The 11,682-nt window shown below is 35.3% G+C and overlaps 1 protein-coding gene across 2 annotated transcripts; it reads right to left on the bottom strand.

The window, feature by feature from the left end:
* On the bottom strand, window positions 1–11,577 carry LOC127839339 (uncharacterized). 2 transcript variants are annotated; one of them, XM_052367674.1, is made up of 4 exons: window positions 11,226–11,577; window positions 5,356–5,529; window positions 4,242–4,532; window positions 1–1,413 (listed from the first exon to the last, which is right to left on the bottom strand). In XM_052367674.1, the coding sequence occupies exons 1-4, from the start codon at window positions 11,456–11,458 to the stop codon at window positions 639–641; spliced, it is 1,473 nt and encodes a 490-aa protein (XP_052223634.1). In that variant the 5' UTR covers window positions 11,459–11,577; the 3' UTR covers window positions 1–638. The 2 variants fall into 2 exon arrangements, with proteins under 2 accessions (XP_052223634.1, XP_052223636.1); XM_052367676.1 differs by lacking the exon at window positions 11,226–11,577 and adding an exon at window positions 5,710–6,503.
* Between the last annotated feature and the right edge of the window lie 105 nt (window positions 11,578–11,682).

Below are 11,682 nucleotides of genomic sequence, written 5' to 3'. Positions count from 1 at the left end.
AATATTCCTGATTCTTCAGATAAAATCAGAATAGATAACACATTTTCAGCATTTTTATTTACATCCATCTGTGAATGTCTACCAGATAAGTAAGTCACACTTTGGATCGTGTTTGTTATCTTTTTTTTTCTCTCTGCAATCTACATCAATTGAGTATACAAATTGGAATTAAACATTCCCATGCAAAAACAACAACTAATTCTTTTAGAAATTATGTTAAGTTAAACCTCAATTAAACGCTACAAAACTTTAATATTCAACATGTATTTACTTTTTACTAAATAAGTACGACAAATTAGTCCTTTGAGGAAACTTCATACTGGTGTTCATATGTATAACAATATACATTAGGTACATCAATCAAACACTAAGTGTATGATAGCTTACAGGTGTGAAAGCGGGAATATGATTGCAAGTTTGTATCCCCTAACCCTCTGGGGGGGGGATGACAACTTGTTCAACCACGCAGGGCAAGATAGAGCATGCGGGACGTGGTCATCGAGGGTGGATGACGTTCTTTGAACCTCAGGAAGAACAACTGAGTAGATGAGGAAGCTACTGAAACTTAGAAAACGACGAAGCCAGAGGTGTCCTCTGTTACAACCCATTGACCACTTAGAACTGTTCAGTATACGTCATTATATGTTTAATGCCTGCGAACAAAAGGACACAGCCTGTTCAAACAAGTCAACAGCCAAACCATCCTCTGAATCCAAGGGTCTTATTCTATTAGTTAGTTCTGCCATTTGTTCATGGTCAATGGGTGTTGTAACAGAGGACACCTGTAGCTCATCGTCATTTGCTGAGGCTACAGGAGCTTCCTCATCTACTCCATAGTCTTCCTCTGAGACACTCAGTTGTTCCTCCTGAGGTTCAAAGAACATGTCATCAACCCCTCGATGACCACGTCCTGCATGCTCTATCATGCCCTGCAGATAAAGCTGGGTGGGTGTTCTGCCCCTCTCCTCACTCAGTCTGTGGCAGTTCCATCCGTCACGGAAGCGGTCTAAGGCCCGCTGAATGAGTGGAACATACACCAGGTGTAAGCACCACATGTGTACTTCGGAGCTCAGGTCCAAGCGACCCGTCTCCTCTAGATGTTGGAAGAGCTGGTGGAACACATTGGTACATGCAGAATACATGTCCCTCCAGAGCCGCTCGATCCTCTGGTTGTGGACGCTCTTCCCAGTAATGAAGGATCCACGACCAGGGCCTCGATAGGATATCATGAAGGCTCCAACTCCTGTGTTTTCCAGACCTTTATCCGATCTCACTCTGGAAGGTACACCATACTGCCTAGTACCATTTATGAAGGCTTTCGTCATCGTGGTTGCACGGTTGTTGGTGGATACTTTCAGGAAGACACACAGTCTCGAGTATCCATCAATCCCACCGTGGACGACAAAGCCCCATCTGAAGATAAATAATTGGCTTTGAAATGACAGTAATATGTAATAGCGACATTTGCATGATGCATTATAAATTGCAACATATAAACATGATAGTAATTACATATTAATTCAATAATGATTTATTATATGCCTTTTGCTGCTTCAGCGGAAATGTGTGGCTTAAAATTTTAACCACACATATCTCTCTTTACAGCACCAATAATAATTACTACCTATCTAGGAATTTATACCAGTATATAACATAGCTTTTTGCTATCAGATAAAAGGCGTATAGAAGATGTTTATTTTATATTCTATGTAAAAACAAGGGACAAAATTGTCACAAAACCAGGTTTTCATTGTGAAAAAAAAATCTGATAAAGGGAGAAAACTCAAACTGAACTTTTGAAATGACCAAAAAAAATTAACCCCCTTTGTATTTTTGTTTTTTTTTAAATCTATTTTTAGTCGTGGCGACCTTGACATTGGAGATATTGACGTGATTCTTTCGTGGGACACACCGTCCCATGATGGTGAACAAATGTGCCAAATGATTTTAAAATCTCACAATGAATGACATAGTTATGGCCAGGACAAGCTCATTTATGGCCATTTTTGACCTTTGAACTCAAAGTGTGACCTTGACCTTGGAGATATCGACGTAATTATTTCGCGCGACACACCGTCCAATGATGGTGAACAAATGTGCCAAATGATTTTAAAATCTGACGATGAACGACATAGTTATGGCTCGGACAAGCTAATTTATGGCCATTTTTGACCTTTGAACTCAAAGTGTGACCTCGACCTTGGAGATATCGACGTAATTATTTCGCGCGACACACCGTCCAATGATGGTGAACAAATGTGCCAAATGATTTTAAAATCTGACAATGAACGACATAGTTATGGCCCGGACAAGCTTATTCCGCCAGCCCGCCAGCCAGCCAGCCCGCCCGCATTCGCCAATCTAATAACCAGTTTTTTCCTTCGGAAAACCTGGTTAATAAAATATATTAATTAGGCATGTCAAATCCATAACTAGTTAACCTGTTTTGGTACATGTATTTTATTGTTAACCAATTGTCATCATTCCACGTAAATACCAGAAAAAGTAAAGAAGGATATGCAAATATACCCTGTCTACTTGATTGACTTGAATCCGTATTATCTCATAGATTAAAAAATGTTTGGTACTAATTTTCATTGATTTTGTTGGACACTTACACCATGATTTAAAATTCATTCTTTATTTTATACATTTGGAATCCTAAAAGGATTTAAATTTTGCAATACTCCACATCCAAGAGTTGAACAAGAGCTGTCAGAGGACAGTGCGCTTGACTATTCGAGTGCTTGACAGTATAACGTAAGCCATCATGGAGGAGAGGGGGGGGGTATAATGAGGGTGTGTGGTAATTTAATAGATGATCTTTCAAAAATAAGGAAAAATTTTTTATTATTTTTATTATTTTTCTTTTAGGGGGGGGATTCTGGGGTGGGGCATGGGGGATGGTTTGGGTGGAGTGCATTGTGGTATGTCAGGTAAGTGTTGTTTTGTCAAAGTATGAATCAAATGTGATCATAAATAAAGAAGTTATGGCAATTTTAGCAAAATGTTCAATTATCTAAGTATAAAAGGCGCCATAATTCTGTCAAGATGCTTGATACAGTTGCCTGCTCTTGTTTATAGATTGGGATCATGTTGGTAAAGAAGTATGAAATATGAAAGCAATATGTCAAAGGACATAGAAAATATTTGAGGTGGTACGCAAATTATTGATCAATCTAAGTATAAAAGGGGCAATAATTCTGTCAAAATGCTTGATACAGTTGTCTGCTCTTGTTTATAGATTGGGGTCATGTTGGTAAAGAAGTATGCAAAATATAAAAGCAATATGTTAAAGGACATAGGAAATATTTGGGGTAGTACGCAAACTTTAACATTTGATGCATATTCTAAGTGGAAAAGGGGCCATGATTATGACAAAATGCTTGATAGATTTGTCTGCTATTGTTTATAGGTTGAGGGTCATGTTGGTAAAGAAGTATGCAAAATATTAAAGCAATATGTGAAGGGAGAATGAAAATATTTGAGGTAGTTCGAAAACTTTAACATTTGCAAGCGGACGCAGACGCTAACGCTCACGCCGACGCCGGGGTGAGTAGGATAGCTCCACTATATATATTTCATATATAATAGTCGAGCTAAAAATGAAGGTTTTGATGCTTCCAAGCCTGCTTTGTTGGAAGTTTGGAGAACAAAACTTGAGAATATTACTCTTAAATTTTCCTTAACAATAACCTTGCAATACTCAATATTTCTAATGGAGGACTGACTTTTTTTTAGCTGAAATAAGGCCCCATTCCCCCAGCAAAATATATATTTTTTCCCCATATTAAATACAAAATTCTCCCTTCACTTAAGCAAATTGATTGCCATAGACTCCAACTTGTCAAGATGTAGAACACAGTGTTAAAACTAAATAAAATTGTAATACCTGTATAAGGTGTTTCATATAAGCAGATTGTGGCTAAGTGGTAAACAAATACTCTAATAATATTACGTTCTATGATATATGCCTCATTTAACCCTTTATCACTTAGATATGTATTTTGACGCATTTGTAGTCTCTTAGAAAGTTACATATAATTAAATATCTTTTTAAATGTATTCAAGTTTTAAAGGTTTCATTTCCAACCCTGAGATACTGATGAGCAGCAAACAGCATAAAACCTGAACAGACTGCGAGTTACTCGAAGGCTGTTTTGGTTTTATGCTGTTTGCACAAAGTGATTTTCTTTTTTCTTCTGAGTGGGAAATGGTTATTAAACGTTAGCTGTTTTAACCTGATTAACTTGTGGTTTCCATCAATATGCCACAATGAATTTGGTGCTGCAACCTTGTAGACCCGTCGTCTTATGGAATGACACCATCTCAAAGCCACTGCTGCGGCATCAACTCGTATTAGGCTGTCAGCAACTCTCTGCCTCTGAACTCTATGTCCTCGGCTCTGCAGCAGGCCTTGAACCATTCTCTGACCAAGGGACGGGTTCCCTTGGGTCACTTCTCGAACAAGATCATCTAATGCATTATTTGACAGCACCGAGTATGTCTGCCTCAGCTTTAGACCAAAGGATCTGAAACAAATTCAGCAGGCTTTCAGCTGGTTTTCTCACATGTGTATCATGCAAATTGCATTTGAATAATGATAGACACAATCTTCACTTTAGCATTGTTGAACAACTAGCCCAAATCTTTATGCATTAATAGAACAGATTAAAATACCCACTAGCCCGATTATTTGAATCCGGAAATTTTAATAGCCAAAATTACATATCACTAGCCCCGGGCTGTCGGGCTAGGGGTTAGCGTCAAGACTGTAGACATATTTAACTATAACCAAAACTATTAAATTTACTTAAAACTAGTTAAACCATTTCTTTGTAAATAAATCTTGTCTAATGTATCAAAAAAGGTTCGATCTTATCCAAGTTCACCAACCAGACATGCACACAATAATTCATTGATCAATAAAAAGGGTTTAATAAGACCATTAATTATGAAATAAGTGACAAAACATTAGACTCAAACCATGGTTTAATGCACAATCACAAACTGAACTACTCAATCTGTGTCTATATCAGGGGACTCTCTGTTTTTGGGGAACAGTACCTGTACCCTCAAGCAGGTGGAAATTATGCATTATTTATCCAAATAGGGGAATTTAAACCAAAAATATAATGAAACACAAAAGTATGTTTTTAAATCTCTATTTTAAATCTATAATTATATTTTTTTTACCACAAACAACTAACATGATGCAGTGACACAGGTCTTCAGATTATCTGGGAAATTTGTGAAATGAAGGGTGCTTACAGGTAATCATTATAAACTTTCTTAGGTAACAGGAGAAACTTCATGTAAATATTTCTTTCAAATTTCAAATATTATGCACTATACCTAAGCCTTCGCTTGACCGATGAGTCAGACACATGCAGAAGATCTGCCATTTGTCGTCTTGTAAAGCCAGCTTCAATGAAGAATTCCAGCTGTTCTCGAGAAATTACATACACAGGACGACCTCTTGTCCTCTGTTGATTGGCAGAAAAGAACCTGACCGATGGAAACGAGGAACTAAAATCAGATAAAAAACACTTTGAACTATTAATAAGCAATGCTCCTTAATCATATGTCAGCATTCGTTCCCAATTACCTGGAACCGGACCTATTCCAATTATTGCAAATTAAGAACAATCCAAAAAGAACACATAGTTATACGAAAAAGGCTGAATACCAAAAAGACTACAAACATACCACAAAGGCAGAAAAATGGTTTTGGGTTTTGATTTTCTGCCTCTCTGGATCCCAATCATGCCCATTATCTATATTGATACATGTACAAATGTATGAATACTCATGATAATGTAGTGTTTCCTTCTGCAAAAATATTTCCATTGACAGTGAACATTCAGAATAAAAAACAACATGATGTGTTTGTAAAACAATATGTCGCCCATGTAATTGACATTTGACCTTGAACAAAGACCTTGACCTTTCACCACTTAAAATGTGCAGCTCCATGAGATACACATGCACGTCAAACTCAAATATCAAGTGGCAAATATCAATATCGCAAAAGTTATGGCCAATGTTAAAATTTGATGCAAACCAACAAACCAACAGACAGGGCAAAAACAATATGTTCCCCAGTATAGACCGGGAGACATATAAACAGTGTTAAGGCTTTTGGTCAACATTCACAAAATGAGTAACCGCTGCATTGAGCTGGGAATCCTGGAAGAACTATGCAAATAATATGTTGTTGATTAAACATAAAACTTATAACAGTGTCCAAATTATAAATACGAGCAACATCTATTTAATATTGTCGTCGGATGTTTCGGGCCCCAGGTGTTTCCACCATGCATGTTTCCCCCTTAGTCATTTCACTTCAAACTTGAAGTGTCATTGCATGGCATGGTTTACCAAGTATCTTTATCTTCTATTTACAATAAGACGTTTACGATAAACTAAACTGTATTTGTTTTAAAAACGTTTTATGTGTCATTTCATGCTTTGTTTTAAATAAACTATACACGAAAATAACAAAATTAACAATAGCAAAGTAAAATAAATGTTGTTTTATTTAAAAAAAAACGATAGCAAAGTGTAATCAAATTTGTTAAATGTATGCGAGTTAGTTTAAAAGTAAGTTTCAAAATAACACGGGTCATACAGATATCTATTATATGCAATGTTTAATAATAAAGAGGAAGTGGTATTTTGCTTTCTTTTTTTTTTATTTGTTTTTCTATTTATTTATACGTATACTGTGTGTATGTACATTTCTGTATACTTATTTAAGAACGCGACCGATTAAATTTTTGGCAATCGATCTATTGTCGACCTTTTAATTGTACATGTAGCTTCATTGGTTGTAACTTAAGAATTGTTACTTAATGTAACTAACTAATGGGGTTGTCTACCCTCGGAACTTCAGTTAAAAACCAAATAAAACGGGGTCATCTGCCAGTCATAATCAATGTATCTATGAAATTTCATATTCCTAGGCCTAAGCATTCTTGAGTTATCATCCGGAAACCATTTTACTATTTTGAGTCACTGTGACCTTGACCTTTGACTTAGTGACCTGAAAATCAATAGGGGTCATCTGCCATTCATGATCAATGTACCTATGAAGTTTCATGATCCTAGGCCAAAGCGTTCTTGAGTTATCATCTAGAAACCATCTGGTGGACGGACCGACGGATCAACATGAGCAAAACAATATACCCCCTATTCTTTGAAGGGGGGCATACAAATCTAATAAATTTAAAAAAAACTTTACTTTAACAATTAAATATATAATATAACAAGATACTCAAGAATCTATGCATATAAAACTACGCTAAGAGACAAGATTTCCTATTTGCTGACTGCATTTTAAAAACATGGCGTTGATTGGTCCGAATTCCTTAACTTGCAAAAGCAAGTAGGTCAATCTGTTTTGAGATGAAAAATTTGCACAATGAAAGGCCTTGACATTAAGTTTACTATCTATAACGTAAACAATGTAGAATTTCATGATAGGAAATATATGGAACAAAAAAAGGATAATTACATCCATTAGTACTTAAATTTATTTGCATTTAGAATGATTGTTTTATACTGTTAAACTACCATGAAGGTGTTATATTGTTATTTTCATTATAATTATTATCATTATTATTCTATTGATGTTATTTGTGATAAAAAGAAAGAGGAAGAAAGAAAATAGCCCAATTTATATAAGTAGTGATGGTGAAAACACATACTATTATAAGTGGCATCATCATTACTAGACCCATTGTTCAGCGTATGCTGCAATGGAGTTGTTGTTGGAGTCTTTTAACTTTGTGATCTGTGTTTTTTGATGTTATTATAATATGAAATTATTTATAGTTTTATATAAATTAGAAAAAAAATTCACAGGTGTGTACTTTATTTAAAATAAAAATAATATTAATAGTTTTGGAGTTTTCCAGACCACAAAGTGGTTCAACAATGCCACTTTTTGTTAACAGACATTATATGACTAATGATAAGTATAAATCTGATGTTAAGGTTGTATTAATGCATATAAAGTCATAAATTTACACCGGTTGTATAAATGTATATAAAAAAAATAGACAAACATGGAAAGTTTTTTTAAAACTATATTAAATTATGCAAGTAGAGCCTGGTAAAATAGCTCCCCTTTATAGTATCCCTATTGCTTAAGTGCATTAATTTATAAGGAAAAATGGTAAATATTGTATTTATATTTGTATTTTAGTACATAATTGTATGTGTATTGTAATTTAGTATATATTTATAGAGTGGTATAATGTTGAACACTTGCAGACAGGGAATATAGCGGTAATGCTCCAACATAAGATCCTGTCTGTATGGGACTTAGAGAGAATGGGGCTATGAAGAAGAAACATCCCCCAGAGTGGCGTTAAGACAATATTTAAAAGAAAGTTAATAATAATATTTATATATCCAAAGGTAATGACGTACTTGTCGCCATACAGTCACCTTTATAGGGCCACATAACAATTTGAAAGTAAAACAATGTACATGTACTTTACAGTTAAAAATTAAACAAAACAACTATTTTATACATAAAAAAGGATTATTTACATTATGTACAGTACTATATGCATTTATTTATAAGTTAAATTCCAGTTACCACCCTGGACTCTAAAAGGGGAAGTTTTGGAAGTGTAGGCAGGAATGAATGGGGGGTTTCCACTTTCCAGCAGGGGTAATACCACTGGGGTGATCTAAGGGAGATAATTTGTATAGGAGAACTATTTTAGGGTGGTTTTGTCCCCTGGACCAGAGGGAGTGCATGGTAAATAGAAACTAATGAGTACAAATGGAAAGAAAAATAAAACAATATGATATTTGAGGTACTGGCATATTTCCGATAAAATATAAAATTGGTAAAAAGACCAAATTATACTTGAATGATGAAAAAAAACACAAAAAGCTCTTATCCCTCCAATATAACTTAAATATAGGGGATAACAAAAGAGAAAATACACATGTAGTACAAAAGTACCTTATTTGCTATATAAAATAGCATTTTAACAAAAATTAAGGAAAATACAAAGGTACATTATTGGCTATAATGAACAAGATAGCAATATTAAGAAAATCTACAATAATACCAAGAAGTTGGCATTACCCCGGAGAGGGCTAATTAAGGGTTTTGCAAGGTATAAGGCACTGCACCGTGCACTCCAGTCTGACATGGCTCTTCGCATTTGAAGGGGAAATGGTGGGGTGTCAAAGGGCAAGGGAGGCGGTGCAATGCAGCCAACAAACCCGGTTTACTGGACAGCCTCGTCCCTTCTTTTAATAAAAGCTGCCATAAAATATGGTTGTATTAAGAAACTGAAAAATGTAAATGGCGATCTAGCATTATACTAAATTAAAAAATGTGTTAAAATAAAGAATATCAGGTCAATGCCATTGGCCTGATTTAGAAAGGGCGGTGGAACAATAAGCCCAATAAAGCTAAAACAAAGTTGTGTCAAAGTGACACAAATCCAACACAATTACAATAGGATTATGTCAGATTTGTGTAAAGATTACACGGTTTAAAAGAATCAGTCTCATGACTGTATAATTGGGTGGGGATTGTCTGCTCTCCCTCACCCAATGACCTAGATCTTGTCAGTTATCTGACAGTCTATAAGGTATTTGGCGAGGGCAGAGTAGACCGGGCCCCTAGCTGCTCCCTTGGGGTCTAGCACCTTGGAAAGGTTAAAACTAGTCCATGGGAGTGCAATGCAGCTTCGAGGTGGTCCCTCTGCGTCTTATGGTTTTGACAGTGCAGCAGCATGTGGGGCGCAGTGAAAAATTACGGCAATTTAGAACTTTTCTTTTTTTCGTTAATTGTGGTTGACAATCCCATTAAAGTCTTTATGATCTGAACAATTTTTAATATTTCATTATTTTGCAAAGTACTGAGCAAAATAAGATATAATGGTCAGGACAAGATGTTTTTGGGTCAGGACATATGAAATTTTGGTCCCTGGTGCGACCAGACAACTGGCTTCAAAAGTTTATGTCGAGCCCTGAAATGTACGATTAACTGACCATTTATTTACTCAAACCGATAAATATGACAAACTGTCACAAACACAAACAGCTGGCGATCTCTATCAAACTCTTAAAAAAGTTGGTTTACTAAGAATAAATCTATATCAACTTAAACTTATCAAGTACATGTAGTTAATTATTATTTTGTTTAAAAGATCCATGTATGAGTAATTAAACTTTTGTAGACCACACTAGACAATGAAATAAAGCTTGACATGATTTTGATATACATGTATGAGAGTGAAAATGTAATGTAACACTGACCCGATCGTATCCAGAAAATGAACTATAAAAGCGCTAGATGATCCAGAACGATTGATTGGACATCCTGAGTGCATGTGAAAACTGTTCAGACCACCTGAGTGTACTAAAGTATCAAACCATATTATTGATTACAATCTGCGATTTATGTTATAACATTACACACTAAATGTCCAATAGTGTAATTGACATGAAAAACTACAGTAACAAGTATCAAATTTTAAAAAAATGGGGGCGAAATGATCAGGGAGGAAAAACCTTGGGAGCGAAACAAAATGCGAAAATACTTTGGCGCAAAACGTCCACAAATCTTTAACATAACAGTTAAGCAACTCCAAATGGAGTTATTGTTCTGCGCTTCGCAACAGTGAAAATAATATCTATGATCACTCATGGGCAAGACTGAACTTTAACTGTACGCAGCTGTTTACCACTATCAACAAAGCAGGGCTTTGGGGGCAGAAGGCTATAAGCCCCAGATACTAAGGAAGTATTTAGGATAAAAAGGGTTATTAGGTGTTGCGTTTTGTGTTAGGTGTTGCATGCTTAGCAACGACGAAAGTATATGCTTTTCCATTCTTTTTTTACGTACTGGTTAAGTTCAATCGTCCCCACTCATGAAATAAAATGATAAGCTACCCTGGTCCATATAAACATACTCCCAGAGCCTTTGATGATTTTTGCTATGGCGGCTTTGGGTTATACAGCTGAAGGTTGATTTATTGCAACTAATGCTACCCAAACCAACAAAAATCCAGACATAGTATCAGCCATAATTAACACTGTTAGCCATATATTTGAAATGATGGTCATCAAAATATTCAGTGACCTATTTATCAGACCTATTCACACACCCATGTGCATTGTCACTTTAAATATGTGCCAACACAATTAATCATATAATCATTAATTCAATTTATTAAAACAAAACTCACTTCTTATGTTGCTCTATGGATTCAATCATACGGACAATGATGTTAGCAAGTTCTTCCATCCTCGGATGTTCGGTGCACATTCTCCTAACATTTAGCAACAACGAATTAAGGGTAAGGAGAGAGTCGTCCAAAACATTCCTACTTTGATCACCAAGTACAATTCTACCGCATGATAAAATAATTTCTTTAGCTCTCTGAACGAATTGCGCCGCCATTTTCTTCGAATATAGCATTTACTGCGGGGTCAATATTTCTTTTTTCAAATTATTTTACTTAATAAAATCATTAAAGGACAAAAACATATGAACAAACACATGAATAAGCTCATTAAATATCTTTATTCTTCCGTATTGATTTTATTTAAATTTATTGTTAAATATTTAATTATTTTCTGTAAAAAATCTCGGTTTGTAGAGGCAAAAATGATTGGTTGAAAAATGACCCAAACAAACAAATG

Source organism: Dreissena polymorpha, chromosome 7, assembly GCF_020536995.1.
Source record: "Dreissena polymorpha isolate Duluth1 chromosome 7, UMN_Dpol_1.0, whole genome shotgun sequence".
NCBI classification, from domain to species: Eukaryota; Metazoa; Mollusca; class Bivalvia; order Myida; family Dreissenidae; genus Dreissena; species Dreissena polymorpha.
Note: the sequence above shows the minus strand (reverse complement) of the source record. Positions and strands in the feature narration are given on the sequence as shown.

Bases quoted from the DNA above. Each gene is read 5' to 3' on its own strand.
- LOC127839339 (XM_052367674.1), bottom strand. From the start codon at position 11,458: ATGCTATATTCGAAGAAAATGGCGGCGCAATTCGTTCAGAGAGCTAAA. The intron at 5,530-11,225 runs GTGAGTTTTGTT...ATCTGATTTTAG, and splicing joins TCCATAGAGCAACATAAGAA to TTCCTCGTTTCCATCGGTCA. The intron at 1,414-4,241 runs GTTAAAACAGCT...ATTTATCTTCAG, and splicing joins GGAAACCACAAGTTAATCAG to ATGGGGCTTTGTCGTCCACG.